This window comes from Suillus bovinus, assembly GCF_016758785.1.
Source record: "Suillus bovinus strain UH-Sbo-P2 chromosome Unknown EDB93scaffold_3, whole genome shotgun sequence".
Classification (NCBI taxonomy): domain Eukaryota; kingdom Fungi; phylum Basidiomycota; class Agaricomycetes; order Boletales; family Suillaceae; genus Suillus; species Suillus bovinus.
Window position 1 is genome coordinate 288,450 of NW_024542059.1, and position 17,575 is coordinate 306,024.

Here is a 17,575-nt window from a genome sequence, read left to right on the forward strand (position 1 = left end):
TATTACCTAAGCCGGGCCGCCTTCAATTACGATCTCAGGCCTTCAGCCGTGACGGTCACTCGGCTTCTACTTAAAGTGGTTTGTTAGGCTTCTCTTCCTCTTCATAATATGGAGGCCAGACCGCCAGAAAACACTGAAACCAACACTGTTGCTGCACCCACAAACGCCGTGCTGGACGCACGAGCTAATAACTTTTCCCAAAGATATCCAGCCATCACCCATTTTACAGTGCTAGCGTTGCTTTTGACACCGCTTGTTGCAGTGCCATATTTGCTATCTAAAAGACATATTTCCACTCTTTCCAGAAGGTTGGACGAACTTTCGGCCACAACCACTTCTTTGCGGACGGAATTAAAGACTTCTGCGACTGAGAATGCCGCACGGAAGGTGGAATTACATCGCACCTCAGCCTCGCTTGAGGCTGCAAGATCAGAACTCATTCAGCTGCGCCGCAGCCTCAAACAGCTTCGCATGGAACGTGATGCGTCAGAGATAACGATGCGGAACGCTCTGAAGCAGCTTCTTGAAGAGAGAAAGCTGAACAGGCAAGCGGAAACTGGAATTGCAGTCATTCTGTGATCACCATCCATTGCTGACGTCGTTTTCTTACAGCGAATGCCTGGCACTTCTCCCCCAACTGGGTACTTCACTAGCTGATGTTGCCGCATTCATGTACGAAGTAGAGTTGCACCACGGCATTACGTCAAGCGCCATTGATGGTCACGGTGTAGAAAGGCTTCGCCGACTTGCACTTAAATTCCACATAGCGCAGTCGGAGGGGTCGAGGTAGCCACCTACAATCGTCAACCACATACCCCACTCAGTGGGGAGAAGCGTGGAATGGTTCAAGAGTCGTGATAAACTACTCAGGAAGTCTGGATAATTGTATGATACATGTATTTCATAGTGTACCGATATCTGAGTGCATTGTACTGTATCATATATACATACAAACACATCTCTGGTCTGCTGCTCGATGACAAATTGTGTTTACAGTAGCAAGTCAGGAAACAATGGAGCGTTTTTGCCAAGTCACTTTTGCGTTTTTCACGATGCGAAACGATGCTCCACTTGATGCAGTGTAAGTATCAACTACGTGACACCTAAGGTCTAAGGAGTGATGGATGTCATTGGACATAATTGCGCCCGATGCCGAGGACTAGAGATTGCGGGTCGAATAAATTCGTATCTTGATTTTGATTACAACAACGACAGAGGATATTTCCAAAGCTCTCCATAGAATATGTGAAATTGATACATTTGTGACGACGAAAGCAAACCAATCATACAAGTTGATACAACTGATACTACGCTAGAAAGACACGGCGTATAAAATGCCCAACGGGCCAAGGCCAATACAAGTTCCATGCAAGAAAGGTATACATATGTACAAAACAAAAGCTCACGTAGATAGCCATAACTTCCACCACTTGCGTTTCTTTGGAGGAGGACTCGGAGGTTCGGATTTTGGGGGAGGTATCCTGTCATAGAAGTTAATTGACCGAAGATCAACATCGCCAGTGCGACATACTCATCTACGTATACAGGATAGTCTCTGCTTAGAGAACCTATGGCTTGGGTTATCTGCGCCTGATACGCTAGGCGCACACTACTCGGCACCGCAATTTTGCGGCGCCATATAGCCAGGCTATTGCCTGACTTCGATGGGAGAAATACGAATACGACCACCAGCGCAGAGGGGTCGTAAAAGGCCACCGACTCTTGCAGAGTACGATCCATGGTCCTCTGTAACTCCGGGTATGTTAACCAATCAAACGCTGGTTGATTAGGTGACTTCGAAGGCCGATAATCAGCGTTCACTATGAGAGCACCACGCTCGCGTGTTTGCAAAAACTTATGCAGCTTTAATGTCGGTTTTAAGACAGCAAATAATCACATAGGGAGATTCGACTTACCCCAAAAGAGCCCAGTCCGTATGATACAGACTGGATCCATGCCAACTTAGAAGCGACGCGCTCATCTTTGTCAGGCGGGAACATCCAGTGAAAACGGTCCTTTGCCATGCGCGAATTTCGACCGAAAAAGGCGCCTGCCACAGGACTTATTGCAGCTCCCTCAGACTCGATAAATTCTTGTGTGTTATTGTGGGCTGGGCGATTTTCCATGGGTGCCGCCGTTCCATGGTATGCGTAAGTAAGTGTTTTCGATGGCGTGCTGCTGAATGACGACAACCCGAGCTTATTTGGGGGAAACGCGTTAACGGTAAAGTTTTCTACTACTGTGGATGGAGCAACGGAAGGAGCAGTACGAGAGGGCGAGAAATGTACTCGTCGACCCCATGGATCGTCATGATCATCGGGATCGTCTTCAGCATCTTGCCAGCCCTCGCCCAAACCCCAGACATCGTTGTCATGTTGCTGTTCCTGTTGCTGCTGCTCCTTTTGCTGGCGCTTCCTCTCTTTCTTGCTCTGCTTGCTCTCTTTGTCTTTCTTGTTCTTCTTCCCCTCGTGTTGCGGCTGGTTCGGGTCCTGATGGTGTTGCAGTTGGTTCGGGTCATGGTGGTGCTGCAGTTGGTTCGGGTCATGGTGGTGTTGCAGTTGGTTCGGGTCATGGTGGCGTTGCGGTTGGGCCAAGTCATGATGGTGTTGTTGTCGGGTCGGGTCATGATGGTGTTGCGGTTGGTTCGGGTCATGATAGCGTTGCGGTTGGTTTGGGTCATGATGGTGTTGCGGCTGGTTCTGGTTTTGATGGTGTTGCAGTTGGTTGGGGTTCTGGTGGTGTTGCAGCTGCCTGCGTATATTTGCATGAGCTGAAGTATAAACTTCATTATGTTGCGGCTGATTCTGGTGCTGGTAGTGTTGCTGCATATGCTGGTTCTGCGCATGAGCTAAAGCGTAAGTTTCAGACTGTTGCTGCTGAACATGGTGATGTTGTTGCTGCTGCAACTGCTTGTGCTGACTCTGGGCCTGAGCTAGAGCGTAAGCTTGCTCTTGTTGCTGGCGGAATGCCGCCGACATGACGGCCTGTTGTTGGGACCACTGTGGATTAGCAGATTGCTGCTGAGACACTTGTTTGTTTGCGCCTTGCGGTTGGAAATAGCCACCAGTACCCGGGGGCGGGTTGGCAGCGGCATACGGCTTTTGACTCTGTTGTGGCTCATTAAGTAACGGTATTGTATTGACTGAGATGGGACTGTGATGCTCCAAGTGGAGTGAATAGTGGAATAAAAAGTCACCTTGGGTAATCTTTGTGCCTCTTCGCCCCATGTCTGCCAACTGCTCTGCTGACTCGGTTGACGCTGAGCATACACCTGTGGTGCATGGGTAGACTGCTTCTGAGCGTACGGCTGTGGTACATGGGTAGGCTGCTGTTGAGGCCAGGCTGTAGCTGGCGCACCCCATGAGTCATCCTCAGCGGACCATGATTCTTCCTCTACTTCCGAGGTATCCCCGCCTTGTTCCCAGCCAGCTTCGTGGCCCCAATTACTCCAGGCAGGCTCATGCATAGCGCGCTGAGTGGTTTGACTCCAGTCACCTTTCGAAATCTGCTTTTTCGCTGGTGCTGGCGTTCCTCCAGCATCTTCCCAAGCTCCGCCGCCGCCACCCCATCCATCGTTATCTTGCGATTGCTGGTGTTGTTGGTGTTGTTGATGTTGTTGATGCTGTTGATGGTGCTGGTATTGGTGGTGCTGCTTTTTTTGAGACTTGGTGTTGCCACCATCTTTCTGCGGTGGTTGTGGTGGCATCTGTGCCTGGGGAGGAGCGCCCGTCTCCCATTGCTCATCACTGCCCCAGTCTCCATTGCTATTTTGAGGATCGTTGGACGCCCACCCATTTAGATCCTGTTGCACATCACCGGTGTCATGCATTTGCTCCCAAGAATCCTCATTAAGCTCTCCAGCTTCCATACCACCTTCGTGAGAGATAACATTCAGAATCCTGTGGCCACCATGATGGATAAGGGATGGCAGAAAAGACTCACCGAGTCCACCAAAATCATCCTCCTCTTCCTCGATCGTATCTATGGTCATTATGCGGGGAGGAGGCAGCGCGAGTGGCGGGGGAGGAGGTAGGGGAGCAGCAGGTGGAGGAGCAGCAGGAGGAGCAGCAGGAGCCTCCTTCTGCTTACCCTTCTTGTTATTCTTGGGCATCTTACCCCACAATAACTACTTAGATTGCAAGACTCGTGTTTAGTGACGCACTTACACGCGTAAAGACAAGAAATGAAAGACTCGAGGATAATGAACCAACAAATGAATCCGATAGAAGACTTCCAAATGGCGTAGATCGATAAACCAATTTCTAATGGGGGATAGATAGGACACGACATCACGTGAAAATGATTATCCTTATATCCGTTTGGTCACCTCGTCCACAACCTCACTCGTCTTACTCTTACCACCCAAATCAGGTGTCAGAACCCTGCCTTCCCTCAGAACAGAATCCACCGCTCTTTCGATACGATCCGCACCATCACCATAACCAATATGACGCAGCATCATCGCCGCTGAACGAATGGCTGCCAACGGGTTTGCAATATTTTGTCCAGCGATATCTGGTGCAGAGCCGTGCACACTGTGATATAAAGTCAATGAGCTGAACCCTAGCAGATATAATTGCTTACGGCTCCCCCATCACGAACAAATCCCCTGCATTGACCGAAGGCACCAGACCAAGCGACCCCACTAACGCTGCTGCGGCATCCCTGCACCAAGCGAGTTAAACAGCGTAAAAGTAGGAGTGATGAATGGCATACGAAAGGATGTCACCATAGAGATTTGGTGCAACCATCACATCATAAATTCTATGAAATAATTAAAGGCGCAATTTTAGCTTTCCAAGAGAGACTTACTCTGGCTCACGAAACAATCTTGGAAATACAAAATACGTCATTGCAGGCTAACAATCAAAACATTTCACGCACCGGTACACAGCGCTATCTACAAGTTGCTCGGCAACTGTCACATCATCATACTTGCCATCCACACCAGGTAGTGTCGGTACTGCACGAACCGTCTCGCGGAACAGACCATCAGTAATAGAAAGGACATTCGATTTGTGGATCACGGTCAAGTGCTAAGCTGATGCATCAGCGGAGGTGTTTTGAGCAATAAGTGTTTGAGTACCTTACGAGGGCGCTCCAACGCCATTTTGAACGCCAGCTCGCCTATTCGACGGGAAGCCCGTTCTGTGATGAGACGAGTAGCCCGCGCCTCCTTGCCGTGTTCTCCGATGGTCTGGGTTTCCTGCTTGATGTACTATTACACCTGTAAGTCGAAGAGAGATGTCGCACGAAAATGGTACTACCAAGCACTCGGTGTTTTCACGAATGACAACAAGGTCTACACCTGGCTTCCCTTCAGGATTGACAGAAACCTGGCGGAGAAATACATAAATGGACAAGCAGAGTAGCATTGAGCAGCAAACTGAACACACTGATTTCACTGGCCGGATATTGGCGTATAGATCCATCTTTTTGCGAAGTGCGACGATTGGTGAAGAATATCCAGTTACTTTTCGAGATGGAGAGCTAGCATTCATTCATGTATTAAGCTTAATGCATTAGTTGACGAGTGCATACCTGACAGCCCCAAAAAGTGCGCAATCACATTCACTTTTCAATATCTCAACAGTCTCGTCAGGAAGTGCGGTTCCTGTCTTCGTGAAGTACTCGAAACCAGCGAGTAAGTCAATGAACTCCGTCTTCGGTACAGACGACCCAAGAGCCAAAATGGCGGCTTTCGCACCCTGACTGGCGTGTCTATTAATCTACCCCAGTGGAAAATTCCAATACTAACAGGTAAAACTTCCCTGCCAATTCCGTCGGCTGGGAGCATGCCAATTTTCAACGACTGCCGGGCAGCAGTCGCCATCGAACGAATGGGTGCTTTGAATGCCATTGTATTAGTTTGTCAGGGTGTGGGTGTTGAAGACAACCACACGGTAGAATGCAAGAATAATTCGCGAGAGAGCCGAAATTCCATGGAGTGAGAGCAGTCGACTTTTTCGGCCAAATGCGGCAAGTGGTTAGTCGCGTAGCACGTGATGCAGCGCGACGCGCGATTATGCCAGTGGGAGAACGCGGTCGTTCTGTCTGTCACCACCGCCTACCTAACTTACCTCGTCCAAAAAATTCATCAGATATGCTTGATAGTCCTGAGGCTCCCCGCTGCGATATTCTCTTCGATACTACCAATGTTCGGGAGAACCTACACCTACACGCATCTCAACTTCCAACGCCAGCTACACCACTAAACGATGGAAAACCAAAGCGCCGTATATCACAGTCTGACGAGACGCCTACCAAGAAGCCGAGACTCGCAGATGCAGAGTCTAGCAATGACGTATTTGATGTTGTCGTCAAAAAACGAAGTTGTCGTCGTACAGTGTTTCGAACGTTGGGCCTGACTTCCAATGGCTATCCTACTGAACATCGGGTACTTTGTAAGTCAAATAGTTTTACTCTGCATACCTATCTGAGGAACCACTTTAGTGCCATCTCGCAACATTCTTCAGTCATTTGTGTCCTCACATACATCGGATGTTTTTAAATGTCATTCAAGAACAGTCGACTCTTTCGTCACACCCCCTTACGCCTGTGCATACTCCAATGGCATGGCATTCCTTTTTGAAATAATATTCCCATTAAATTTTATGCAGAAGCAAAACGCGGTGGCATACCCCTTCTTGCCGTTGCTACGGAACAAGGGTCTGTCAACATTCTCGATACCACCAAACGAACAGAATGGGACTGTGGTAGGTCTCAATCACGTCAATTCGGCGCTGATCGATACTGACCTGAATCAAGAACCTGCACGGGTGACCCTCGAGCCCCATGACAATGGTATCTTTGACGTCAAATGGAATGCGGACGACACTCTTCTCGCTACGGCATCTGGAGACAAAAGCACCAGGATATCATCCGTGGAGACCCAACAATTAACTTCTATTCTTGATGGCCATGCCAGCACTGTAAAATGCGTTGCGTGGGACCCAGCGCATCGAGACCTTCTAACTACGGGCGGCAGGGACGGAATGCTTTGCGTGTATGACCTGCGTGTCAACAACTTATCCGATCAAGATGAAATCCCCGCAAGAAGTGCTGTAATCACAATCACCGCTGCTCACGGACAGGATAAAATTTCTGGAGGCAGACAAAAGATCCGACCTTTACCCAGAGGCATCACAAATATTCTCTACCCTGATGACCGACCTCACGGATTAGTCAGTAGCGGATCTTTTGATGGGTAAATATTCTACGTTTCATTTGAAGTGCGTGGTTAATCGACCCTGCAGCATCTTACACTACTGGGACCTTCGCCTTCCTTCGGACAAGTCATCAAAGCGCAGCCCCAAAAAACCATCATACCACCCGCTATTTTCTTCTACCATGGACCCAACTACATTTCATGGTGCTCGTTGTAGAGGCATCACAAGCATATCTCAGGGATCAGGTCCCAGTGCAGGCCTCCTCTTTGCTCTCGGCGCCGATTCTCGTTTGTACATCTATTCTTACCCTACCCTAACCCCGCTTCGCACTGAGACCCACCCGAACCTCCAAACGAACTCGTTCTATGTCCGACTGGCTACTTCTCCGTGTGGACGATGGCTCGCAAGCGGTAGCACAAGCCGAGCTGGGAGTTTGTTTCTTTTTGACGTCAGCAACGCAGGCAGAATCGCGCCATCTTACGGCAGGAGAGCTGATGAACCAATTTCCCAAACAGTCCGTTTTCGTGGACAATCGGGTGAAATTGGAGCAGTCGACTGGGCAAGTGACATGATTGCGAGCTGTGCTGATGACGGGACAGTACGGATTTGGAGACCTGATTTGGAGCGGTATCAAACCTGTATTTCCAACCCGGAGGAACAAAAGTGGGAATGGTTTTGGTCTACTTAAGTTCGCTGAACCATATCTCGTTTGTTGCCATTAAAGAAATATTTTCAGGATTAAGCCTGTGATGTGGTATTGAGCCAAACGTTTGATGGGTGGTGACCTTTTCGTTTGCGATTACACGCGTCTAAGCATTGTCCGCTATGGACTGCAGAGATTACTATACATCTGAACGTGTTGAGGCAGATTCAGTGAGCGAGGCTGTGTCATTGGCAGTAAATTGATTAACCATAATGATGGATTCAATGGAGTATTGAGAAGTGTAGAGTCTGTGTACCTCACTTTATACCCGCGTTGTAATTAGTAAAATCCTTGATGTGTGAAGGTCGCACCGGTACTGGTACCAGGTATGCAGGAAAGAACAATATAATCATTCATATAAAAGCCAGTCGTGTTTTTCAGAATTATCCTCACATCACACTGTAACTTAAAATCACAAACAATGCGTTTCTCCTCTGCAATCGCACCCATCGTCGTTGCTATTTTAGCACCGTCAATCTCTGCCATCCCCACTGACGCTCAGGCTAGCGACGGTGCCGATAAATGTCCTTTCTGGTGTACCACTAAAAAAGCATGCCAGGCCTGCATACCGATGGAGTGTGTAAGTACTTGAGTATCGGTGGATTTAGTGACATGACTCACCCCCATGGCAGACCGCACTTCGCTGCTTCTGAGGGCAATAGAGGCGATGATATGGTCCACGCAACACCACGAAGTGACAACAAAAGGTCAATGGAAAACTATAGTCATTATTGCCGAGCCTAAAGAACAAGGGGTGCAATAAGTTCCGCTGCCTACTCCCAAACTCTAGCATCTAACGATATCAAGCTTTACTTCTTGTAGTAGCACGGGTCTCTTAACCCCGAATTGTGCGCCGGGATAGGATCCCCGTCATCTTTCATAAAACAAAATCCAAATCTATAGCGCAAATTATGGGACGAATGTAATTATGTTTGCTGTACCAATGGGTATACCATTGTCCAAAGACGACCAAAAGAAATATGCAAGAGACGATGAAGTTGTACGTGTGCGAGGACAGCCACGTATTCTACTTTTTCTGTATTGCATTCACCAACCTGTCATTCGGACATGTCAATATCGTCAGAATGGGACAAGGCACATCACTGACCAGTCTAATCCTTCCTCTAGACCTTGCCCCTCTGTCGCACAACTTCCACGCACACTCCATGGTCTTGACGTCTCGCGACCTGCAAGACCAAGTTGCTCGCTGATATCTTCGGGTTTTAGTGCACCTTCGACGTCTTGCTTGTTGCAGAATACAAGGAGTGGCACGCCGTTGAGTTCATCTTCCGAAAGCATGGTCAACAGTTCACTCCGTGACGTCGTCAACCGTGCATGATCCGAAGAATCAATGACGTATATGATCGCAGATGTGTTTGGGAAATAACATCGCCAATATGGCCTTCAAACACCAGTCAGGAAATTGCTGACGAAAATTGAGTTGTGCATACCGTATGCTAGACTGTCCTCCAAGGTCCCATACTTGGAACTTAATGTTTTTGTACTGTACAGCATTGTCAACAAAGTTGGATGCATATTTTTTTCAGGAACATACCTGAACGGTCTCTACATTAAAGCCGATTGCTGAGTTGTTCCTCGTGAGCCCCAAACCCCAATAAGTCTATGATGACATACTCACTCGGGATTGTAGAAACCACTTCTCCAATCTGCAAATTTATATGAACCTCCACTGAATTTTTTCAATGTTACTCACCTGCAATCGGTACAGGATTGTCGTCTACAAAAACACCGGTCCATTTGAACCCGAATAACATCACATTCGCAAGTGGACATACCTTTCCAGCCGAGTCGAGGCCAAGCATGAGTATACGGACATCTTGGTCTTTGCTCCATCGTACCAGCGATGACAACGATGTGAAAAGGGAAGATATTGTAAGACCCATGGAATCAGTAGCTTTGTAGTAGTAGTACTAGTGTAACTACCATTTCCAGACTGGGGCGTTTAGCTGGCGACCTTATCACGTGCACACGTGAAATCACAACTCCATCCAGTTTGCATCACAGTTCAGGGCTTGGACCAGGCTCTTACTTCATCATTACCGATATCATCCCTGGACGTGTCCTGTCCTGTGCAGCATGTCCGTAACAGCTGTAGGGGGCGTATCGCCCAACTCACACAAAAAGTCAAAGTCCGAGGATTCTCATGCCAAGGATGTAGGTCGAGAACGCGTAAAGTCGAAGAAGAGGAAGCATAGAGAAGCTACCAGTGACGCGTTGCCCATGACCGCCCCAAAAGATCAAGCGGGTTTTACGACACGAGATTCTCAGAGCGCGATTTATCCCTTATCTCCTTCAAGTGCATCCCCCGCAGGAAATGTTCCATCCAAAAATGATCAGCTACCAAACTTAACTAAAAGCGATACAGAGCAGAAAAAGAAACTCAAGAGTCACTCGGGGGACGTGACGCATGAGCAGTCGAACGACAAAAGTGGCGAATGTAAGAAGAAGAAGAAAAAGAAACCTAAGGACTCGAATGAAGGCAAGTATGAGGAAGCCGCAATTGATGGTCAGGTCGCACACTCGAACGACACCAAGGTGCAAACACCAGAGGCTGCCTCAGAAAAGGCACAACAGAAGAAGATAAAGAAGATGAAAAGAAAGGCGGAAGAACAGTCGGAAGAAACACCTGATAGCAAACCGCTCAAGAAAAAGAAAGGCAATCATCCACCAGATTTGCCCTCCACAGATCCTAGCGTAGACCAGTCTCTGTCTAATCAAAGTCGGAAGGGTATGTTACGAAATTTCCGTGTATGTTTATCGATCATAGAATGATTTACAGCATTGTCGTATGCATATGCACGATTTGAGGATCCACCAAACTGGAAGTTCAATAAAGCCAGGCAGATATGGCTAATTAAAAGATTGTGGTCGGAAGAAATGGTGAATTTCTCCTGCGAGTTTGTTTGTTGGCTGATCGTAGTTTTCTACTCCAGATACCTGAGAAGTATTTTGTCCTAGTAACCAAATATCTCGCAGATGTGAAGGGGGGAATTCGAGACGTATGTTTTGGTCATCATGTTTGACGAATGGTCTTGTAATGCTCTTTTCTAGAACCTGATACAGATGTGCAATTCTGTAGTTACCTCGGAGACACCAGATCCTGTGACTCCAGTGTCAACCGTTCTACCGACTGATCTTTCGAATGGAGAGTCCAATATCACGACCAAAGTGATGAGAGCTCGTAGCTTACTGGATGCTCTGTCGGATGTACAGTGAGACCAAGTCACTCTGACGTTGCGTGGTAGCACGATTTGAAGCATCAGTCCAAGGATTACGGACTTCATGTTACTTTCAGCAGACAGGCGCACAACGCTAGCAAGAATGATGGTGACGACCACATTGACACTGGAATTTGGGTCATACTTGACAGTCTATCAATAACTAATTAAGCCGAAACTGCGATAGTGGTTGCCACGGACATGTCAATTGGATTGACGGGAGCCCGTGCTTTCACTTTCTTTGGCAGAGGCCCAGCAATGTGCTCAACAGCTCCGGTCATCACCACAGCTTCCACCTTCTTCTGAATGCTCTCCGTCTCGCTCAACTCCATAGGTCCCAAAAGGTCCTCGAAGCTCTTCCGAACTACCTGAGCTGCATTCGCGTCAACCAATACCATGTCTCCGTCATGCAACGTTTGTGATTGTCCAGCGGTGTTAATCTGAGCGTTACTCCAGATGGGTTCGACGTTTTCCTTGCCTGTACCAACATTGGCACGTCCACCCAACTTTGTCCAATCGCTGATCCGGTTGATGTTGAGCTCCGTGAATACTGTATCCATTGCAGTAATCAACCCATCAATTTGCTCTGCAGTGTGGCGAGGAGTGACAGTGACCCGAAGGCGCTCTTCACCCACAGCAACTGTGGGGAAATTAATTGCCTGGACGTATATGCCGTGTTCACGAAGAAGTTTGTCGCTGGCTGCTTTTGTGAGGCCAGCATCACCAACCAAGACTGGGACGATGTGAGATGGACCGGGGACGACGGGTATGTCTAGAGCAGCAAAACGTTCCTTGACAGTGCGCACATTAACCTGTTTCAATGCTCGATCACCAACATGGTGCTTCTGGTAAATGACGGAAGCTCGAGCACCAGCGACTGTGGCGGGAGGCAGTGATGTAGTGAAAATGAAACCAGGTGCGTATGAACGAATCATGTCGATGAAATCGCGAGACCCCGCGACGTATCCACCAACAGCGCCATATGCCTTGCCGAGTGTACCTGCCAACGATAAGCCGAACTCATCAGATAGATATGTATGACTAACCAGTAATCATGTCAATACGATCCATCACGCTGTCCTTGATCGGCTCAGAACTTTGACCGGCCAACTGATGAGATTCCCAATCAAGATGCTCGGCAACGCCCGCACCGCGGGGCCCGTAAAGTCCAACAGCGTGGACTTCATCAAGGAAAGTTTGGGCGCCGTACTTCTCAGCAAGATCACAGATTTCCTTGATAGGCCCGATGCTACCACACATCGAGTATACACTCTCAAATGCGATAATTTTAGGGGTCTCCTTCGGATACTTCTTCAGTTTGGCCTCAAGGTCGTCCAAGTCGTTGTGTTTAAAAATCTCCTTTTTCGCACCGGAGTGCCGAATGCCCTGTATCATGGATGCATGATTGGAAGCGTCTGAGAAGTAAACGCAACCAGGAAGTTTGGAACCGAGGGTAGATAAAGTTGCATCATTGGCAACATAGCAAGACGAAAATACGAGCGCAGCCTCCTTGCGATGAAGGGTAGCAAGCTCGCGTTCGAGACCGAGATGCATAGCACTATTTCCAGCTATGTTTCTAGTGCCTCCAGCGCCTGCACCGTATTTGTCTAATGCCCGACTGCATCAGAAGAACGTTAGCTTGCGATCAAAATCATATGATTGCGGAGGCTATACGTACTGCATGGTTTCAAGTACGACAGGATTATTTCCCATTCCCAAATAGTCGTTAGCGCACCAGACTTGGACTTCTTCCTTGACGCTCGCAGTGTGTGCAATTGGAAATTTGGTTGCAAGCCGGTTAATGTTGTTGAAGTAGCGGTAGGACTGATCCTTGTGCTTCTTCTCGAGCTCGGCCGCATAAAACTTGTCATAGTTGTACGCATCTGAAGTGGTAGGGGTAGCCTGTGTCTCTGTCATGTCAGGCAATTTGACGGGTTGTTCCTTGGCAGCAGCGGCGGCCCTATGGAAAGGGCATCCGGCAGCAGCGGCCTCTCGGGCCGTGCTTGGGATTTCCTTTTTAACTTCAGATGCCTTCGCAGTAGATGCGGCAGCAAGATCGTCCGCCATGCGAGCAGCAGCCCGAGCAGCGGATGCGTGAGGGCATTTGGAAATATCCGCTTCGGAAACACTGGTTCCGGGGAAGATACCTTTGCTGTGGTGGATTTTCTGGACATCGGCCTGACCAGCAACACTGGCGTAACCAGCGACCATTTGGGTAGAGCGCATCACCAGGGCAGGACCCATGATGGGGCAACTCGCGGCCCGCTCAGTGAGCTGAGAAATCGAGGAGAATCTAGGGGAAATGGTGCTACTGAGGGCGCGAAGGGTTGAAGTCTTCGTCCCGCCCAAAAACGGGCAGGAACTCTTGAAACGTGCCAGCGAAGAAAACTTTTCCATCTTCAAGTACTGGGAGGACTTGATCTAGAAAAAGTCACAGAATATATAGCGAAATCTGGTATGGCACATCAACGGTCAGTGACTCAGATGATGGAGACTAGCACAGATATGTAGGCTTACAAGCAAGACTTGTGAAGAGTGCAAATCGGACGGGACAATATGGAATATCGGGGATTTGAAACTTTATGGAAACGTTATATCGGAAATTAGGAAAGCGCCCATTGGCTGATGAGAATCACGTGGCTATTCCCCTTTTGTAAGCCAGTATTGCGACGTGGAAATGATTTTCTACCAGTGTACACTGCACTCCCATCTGCAAACATAGAGACGCTACTCAAATCATGGGATCAACACATTCATCATAATAGCGCTTGCGTCCAAACTCACCGTGTCACACCGCTTTGAATTGAATTTGCTTTGCCTCGTACGATGTCATACGGTCGGTCCAAATCATGCACTATTCGGCTACTAGACTACATTATCGGCATACCTCAATGGTGAGCATATCGGCTGCCGACATGCTCGCTCAGCACTATGTATGTCAGCACAGTGAATCAAATTCAAAATCAGCACAGCTCTTTGATGATGGAAATTCTTGTGTTCAGCCCTCGGTCCCAGGATATGTACCGTATCCCATGTAGACTAGTGACCGTGTCTCAGATGAGTCACTGCAATGTAACCAAAGTAACTATTTATGAACTCCGCAAAGATGACAGGCACCCTTCCAGCACGTCCATAGCTGTATCCACTTCTTCCTTGTTGACATTCAGAGAGGGCACGAGACGTACGGCATCTTTTCCAGCAGTCAGCAGGAACACCCCACGCTCCCGTGCCAGTTGCACCACTTCTCCAGGATGTGAGACATCTTTGAATCCAAGGCCTCGGATGAAACCACGACCGCGCACGTGAGGCTGCAATATCGCTGAGAACCATTTCGGCAAAACTTCCAGCCGGCTGTTCAGGTACACGCTCATCTCCCTCATATGGGTAACGAACACACGATCACTTAGGCGGTTCAGAACATGATGTCCAACTGCACAAGCCGTGGGTGACCCTCCAAACGTTGTCCCATGAGTGCCTGCCAGTAACTGTCAGCTGCTGTAGTCGACTCTCATGATTTGTCATTCTTACCTGGTGTCATTGTAGATGCAATGGTATCACGAAGTAATACGGCACCAATTGGATAACCGTTGGCTAACGGTTTCGCCATCGTGATGATATCAGGATGACAATCAATCGGCAACGTTGAATGTGCCCAAAGATTTCCCGACCTGTACAGGCCGCACTGCAATGCAATTCTATCAGGAGGCAGTGTGCGAGGATGTTACGAAGTAAAAACAAACTTGAATCTCATCAAAGATCATCACTGTTCCTGTCGCGTCACAGCGTTTTCGCAGAGCCCTCAGCCATTCTTCTGTTGCGGCAGTGGCGCCTCCCTCTCCCTGTATGGGTTCGACAATGACCGCACAGGTATCATCATTGATGAGCCTATGCAGGCATTCCATATCATTGAGCTTGCCTACGCTGACCCCAGGTATCAGCGGTCGAAAAGGAATCTGGTACTTCTCCGTCGAAGTAACACTCAGAGCACCCATACTTCGACCGTGGAAAGAATTCTCAAAGCACACGATACGCGTTTTAGGACACGATGGATCGTCCGCTTTTCCACCAGTGGCCGCGGCCCAGCGGTCTTTTCCGACTTTGCGAGCTATCTTCAGAGCACCTTCATTCGCTTCGGTGCCTGAGTTGGAGAAGAAAACCTTGGCCCCTTGCTTAGCGGCCGAAGAAGACGGTGAGGTGCCGCCAACGGCGTAGCCTAGTCCACCTTCTTTGACAGTGAGCGTCACCAAAAGCTCCGCTAGCTTTGGCGCCCACTCGTTGTAGTATACATTTGAGGTATGGAGAAGGGTTGACGATTGCTGCTGGAGCACCTATGATGGTATAGTCTAAGTTCCCATCGTAATACACGCTCTAATCCATAATGGAAAAGAGGGTTTAAAATGTAGAAATTACTCACCTCTGAGACACCTGGATCCGCATGTCCTAAAGCATTCACTGCGATGCCCGCGCTGAAATCAAGAAATTTTCGGCCATCTGCGTCCCAGACCCAGCTACCACGTCCATGCGAAAGCACGAACGGAGGACGTGCGTAGACAGGAAGGAGGTATTCATCGCCAAGCGCTATAGTATTTTTGGTCGCAGAGGATTGTGTATGTGCAGAAAAGTCATATATAGGCTTCAAGTAGCGTGTGCTAGGGGATGTTGGAAGCTACATCTCTTTGCATTTTGTAAACAGAGGTTAAAAAAACATAGGCTGGCGTACCTCAGACACAACATTTGAAGCATACCGCCTGGATACTGCCCTAGAGCCTCGAGCAAAAATTTGCAGCCGGGTAACTAGGAGAGAATTCGACATACGAGCCAAACACGCAGTAGAGTGCATGGAGCAGTCACACGAATTATTTGCTGAGCAGTCCTGTGAGTCTGACTCTGGTAGTCCAGTCCAACACAATTACCATAATTTATGACACAGGAAGGAGCCGGCTGCTTAGCGGTAATTCCGAGTCACAGGGCAACGGGCACAATTGAGCCAGTAGCATTACAACAAGCACTCGAAAAAGAACATCAATCGACATGCATGATGATCGCAGCACAAATTTTGTACAAATTGAAATACAAAGCAAAAGCAAAGTGGGCGAAAAGCAGATTTCAAAATACGAATCTGGTGATAGCGCTGCATCTTAATCTCTGGAGCGGCTGCGTCCCGTGCTTACAGACATGGATGAATTCGAAGAAGCTGAGCGACTACGTCCTGTCGGTCGCGGTGATTGAGAGGCATTTCTTTCACGATCTTGGTCGCCTCCATTACGAAGAGGAGGTGGTGAGAGGTCGCGTTCTTTCCGAGGTGGAGATTCTGACCTATCCCACCCACGTCGGCGAGGTGGTGTTCCTGAGCGATCACGGCCACGACGAGGAGGTGATTCTGAACGCTCACGCGAGCGATGGGAAAGTACGGGAAGTGGTGATCGCCTCGACGGCGGTGTAACAGATCCAGAACGCCTATATCCTGCTCGGTCGGGGGAACGAGACCTTTTGGATTGCACAGGAGACGGAGAACGCCGACGAGGCGGAGGAGATCGAGAAGGTGACCTGCGGCGTCGAACATCTCTTTCACGTCGGGGGCTTCGGCTCCTGCGGTCACGCTCTCCACGATGATCTCTTGGTCGATCCCTAAATGCAGGAACGGGAGGAAGCATTCTCTCTTTCCTTCGGCCGTTCTCCTCTTTCTCTCTCCTTATCCTATCTTCCTCCCTCCGACGCAAGCGGTCACGTTCCTTCTTTTCTGCCTCCCACTTCTGCTTTTGCTCCAGCCATTTCAACTTGTCTTCCTCACGTTTCTTCTCGCGCTCCTCCCGCTCAACCATACGACGCATCTTGTTTTCTTCTTGCTTCTCTCGGTCAAATGCATCGCCCTCCGTGTAGTTACTTCTCGTGCCCAGTGCTCGGGCCATTCTGTCGAGTTCAGCCTTTTTGGCAGCTGCAATACCATGCGTATCAGATGGTTTCAATTTTTTCGCGGACGGAGCGAGTGACGCTAAATCCTTGTTCAAAGTTGTACGAAGCTCGTCAACTCGCGTTTCGATGGTTCCTTCATCCAGACTGTTAAACTGAATGTCAGAATCGCTGATCCAAACATTGAAGCTACGCACCCATCGTCCTCTAGCTGCAATTGCAGCTCCAGACATTTAACTTCAACTTTTCTCTTTCTCTCGTGTTCCAAAATAGCTTCGTCCGGTTCCCTATGCTTTGGGGGAGCTACGTCCCAGGCAGCAGCTCGATCTGCGGCTGTCTCGTGCACACGAAGTGCCGAGAGATTACGCATGACATAGCCATTTGTGCCGCTGTGACATGAAGTCAGCATGACGAATCCAACTATGACCGAAAGCAACGCACCTGCCACGGGGAGTGGTTAATCCTATACCGTTGTACATGACGTTGGAGAGAATGAAGCTAGATTATGAATTGAGTTCAATTGTCATAAATAGAATCGGAGTCTAAAATATGGT

The 17,575-nt window shown here is 48.7% G+C and overlaps 9 protein-coding genes across 9 annotated transcripts; 3 read left to right on the forward strand and 6 right to left on the reverse strand.

Annotated features, from left to right (window-relative positions):
- The first annotated feature begins 20 nt into the window (after positions 1-20).
- On the forward strand, positions 21-1,172 carry EDB93DRAFT_1117050 (uncharacterized protein). The gene is made up of 2 exons (XM_041448358.1): positions 21-545; positions 613-1,172. The coding sequence occupies exons 1-2, from the start codon at positions 109-111 to the stop codon at positions 788-790; spliced, it is 615 nt and encodes a 204-aa protein (XP_041312655.1). The 5' UTR covers positions 21-108; the 3' UTR covers positions 791-1,172.
- EDB93DRAFT_1117053 (uncharacterized protein) lies at positions 1,168-4,205 on the reverse strand. Its single transcript, XM_041448359.1, has 5 exons — positions 3,943-4,205; positions 3,197-3,873; positions 1,917-3,107; positions 1,532-1,863; positions 1,168-1,481 (listed from the first exon to the last, which is right to left on the reverse strand). The coding sequence occupies exons 1-5, from the start codon at positions 4,109-4,111 to the stop codon at positions 1,403-1,405; spliced, it is 2,448 nt and encodes an 815-aa protein (XP_041312656.1). The 5' UTR covers positions 4,112-4,205; the 3' UTR covers positions 1,168-1,402.
- On the reverse strand, positions 4,206-5,944 carry EDB93DRAFT_1117059 (mitochondrial NAD-homo-isocitrate dehydrogenase LysB). Its single transcript, XM_041448360.1, has 10 exons — positions 5,759-5,944; positions 5,542-5,708; positions 5,397-5,490; positions 5,268-5,336; positions 5,087-5,218; positions 4,885-5,036; positions 4,813-4,830; positions 4,717-4,764; positions 4,585-4,665; positions 4,206-4,535 (listed from the first exon to the last, which is right to left on the reverse strand). The coding sequence occupies exons 1-10, from the start codon at positions 5,858-5,860 to the stop codon at positions 4,310-4,312; spliced, it is 1,089 nt and encodes a 362-aa protein (XP_041312657.1). The 5' UTR covers positions 5,861-5,944; the 3' UTR covers positions 4,206-4,309.
- Positions 5,945-6,046: 102 nt separating this feature from the next.
- Positions 6,047-8,129, forward strand: EDB93DRAFT_432101 (WD40-repeat-containing domain protein). The gene is made up of 5 exons (XM_041456348.1): positions 6,047-6,404; positions 6,454-6,573; positions 6,621-6,716; positions 6,769-7,207; positions 7,257-8,129. Exons 1-5 carry the CDS (start codon positions 6,104-6,106, stop codon positions 7,855-7,857), a joined length of 1,557 nt encoding a protein of 518 aa, XP_041312658.1. The 5' UTR covers positions 6,047-6,103; the 3' UTR covers positions 7,858-8,129.
- Positions 8,130-8,767: 638 nt separating this feature from the next.
- On the reverse strand, positions 8,768-9,813 carry EDB93DRAFT_432061 (small monomeric GTPase). Its single transcript, XM_041456347.1, has 7 exons — positions 9,669-9,813; positions 9,587-9,610; positions 9,512-9,539; positions 9,428-9,456; positions 9,324-9,376; positions 8,981-9,274; positions 8,768-8,927 (listed from the first exon to the last, which is right to left on the reverse strand). Exons 1-7 carry the CDS (start codon positions 9,774-9,776, stop codon positions 8,900-8,902), a joined length of 564 nt encoding a protein of 187 aa, XP_041312659.1. The 5' UTR covers positions 9,777-9,813; the 3' UTR covers positions 8,768-8,899.
- A 300-nt stretch (positions 9,814-10,113) lies between these two features.
- On the forward strand, positions 10,114-11,109 carry EDB93DRAFT_1076104 (uncharacterized protein; the record flags this gene model as incomplete). Its single annotated transcript, XM_041445209.1, has 4 exons — positions 10,114-10,621; positions 10,673-10,773; positions 10,827-10,892; positions 10,945-11,109. 4 exons carry the CDS (start codon positions 10,114-10,116, stop codon positions 11,107-11,109), a joined length of 840 nt encoding a protein of 279 aa, XP_041312660.1.
- Positions 11,110-11,278: 169 nt separating this feature from the next.
- EDB93DRAFT_1076214 (pyridoxal phosphate-dependent transferase) lies at positions 11,279-13,508 on the reverse strand (the record flags this gene model as incomplete). Its single annotated transcript, XM_041445216.1, has 3 exons — positions 11,279-12,111; positions 12,158-12,729; positions 12,790-13,508. 3 exons carry the CDS (start codon positions 13,506-13,508, stop codon positions 11,279-11,281), a joined length of 2,124 nt encoding a protein of 707 aa, XP_041312661.1.
- A 692-nt stretch (positions 13,509-14,200) lies between these two features.
- On the reverse strand, positions 14,201-15,951 carry EDB93DRAFT_1237726 (acetylornithine and succinylornithine aminotransferase; the record flags this gene model as incomplete). Its single annotated transcript, XM_041451452.1, has 5 exons — positions 14,201-14,586; positions 14,640-14,793; positions 14,852-15,439; positions 15,526-15,777; positions 15,832-15,951. The coding sequence occupies 5 exons, from the start codon at positions 15,949-15,951 to the stop codon at positions 14,201-14,203; spliced, it is 1,500 nt and encodes a 499-aa protein (XP_041312662.1).
- Positions 15,952-16,249: 298 nt separating this feature from the next.
- EDB93DRAFT_1245488 (cwf21 domain-containing protein) lies at positions 16,250-17,500 on the reverse strand (the record flags this gene model as incomplete). The annotated part of the gene is made up of 3 exons (XM_041452324.1): positions 16,250-17,168; positions 17,219-17,410; positions 17,463-17,500. The coding sequence occupies 3 exons, from the start codon at positions 17,498-17,500 to the stop codon at positions 16,250-16,252; spliced, it is 1,149 nt and encodes a 382-aa protein (XP_041312663.1).
- Positions 17,501-17,575: the final 75 nt, after the last annotated feature.

Bases quoted from the DNA above. Each gene is read 5' to 3' on its own strand.
- EDB93DRAFT_1117059 (XM_041448360.1), bottom strand. From the start codon at position 5,860: ATGGCATTCAAAGCACCCATTCGTTCGATGGCGACTGCTGCCCGGCAG. The intron at 5,337-5,396 runs GTGTGTTCAGTT...TTTCTCCGCCAG, and splicing joins ATATCCGGCCAGTGAAATCA to GTTTCTGTCAATCCTGAAGG. The intron at 5,037-5,086 runs GTACTCAAACAC...GCATCAGCTTAG, and splicing joins CGTTGGAGCGCCCTCGTAAG to CACTTGACCGTGATCCACAA.
- EDB93DRAFT_1117050 (XM_041448358.1), top strand. From the start codon at position 109: ATGGAGGCCAGACCGCCAGAAAACACTGAAACCAACACTGTTGCTGCA. The intron at 546-612 runs GCAAGCGGAAAC...GTTTTCTTACAG, and splicing joins GAAGAGAGAAAGCTGAACAG to CGAATGCCTGGCACTTCTCC.
- EDB93DRAFT_432061 (XM_041456347.1), bottom strand. From the start codon at position 9,776: ATGGGTCTTACAATATCTTCCCTTTTCACATCGTTGTCATCGCTGGTA. The intron at 9,457-9,511 runs GTGAGTATGTCA...GGAACAACTCAG, and splicing joins AGTGGTTTCTACAATCCCGA to CAATCGGCTTTAATGTAGAG. The intron at 8,928-8,980 runs GTCAGTGATGTG...TCCGAATGACAG, and splicing joins CTAGAGGAAGGATTAGACTG to GTTGGTGAATGCAATACAGA.
- EDB93DRAFT_432101 (XM_041456348.1), top strand. From the start codon at position 6,104: ATGCTTGATAGTCCTGAGGCTCCCCGCTGCGATATTCTCTTCGATACT. The intron at 6,574-6,620 runs GCATGGCATTCC...AATTTTATGCAG, and splicing joins CGCCTGTGCATACTCCAATG to AAGCAAAACGCGGTGGCATA. The intron at 7,208-7,256 runs GTAAATATTCTA...TCGACCCTGCAG, and splicing joins AGTAGCGGATCTTTTGATGG to CATCTTACACTACTGGGACC.
- EDB93DRAFT_1117053 (XM_041448359.1), bottom strand. From the start codon at position 4,111: ATGCCCAAGAATAACAAGAAGGGTAAGCAGAAGGAGGCTCCTGCTGCT. The intron at 3,874-3,942 runs GTGAGTCTTTTC...TCTCTCACGAAG, and splicing joins GGATGATTTTGGTGGACTCG to GTGGTATGGAAGCTGGAGAG. The intron at 3,108-3,196 runs GTGACTTTTTAT...GAGCCACAACAG, and splicing joins AGGCACAAAGATTACCCAAG to AGTCAAAAGCCGTATGCCGC.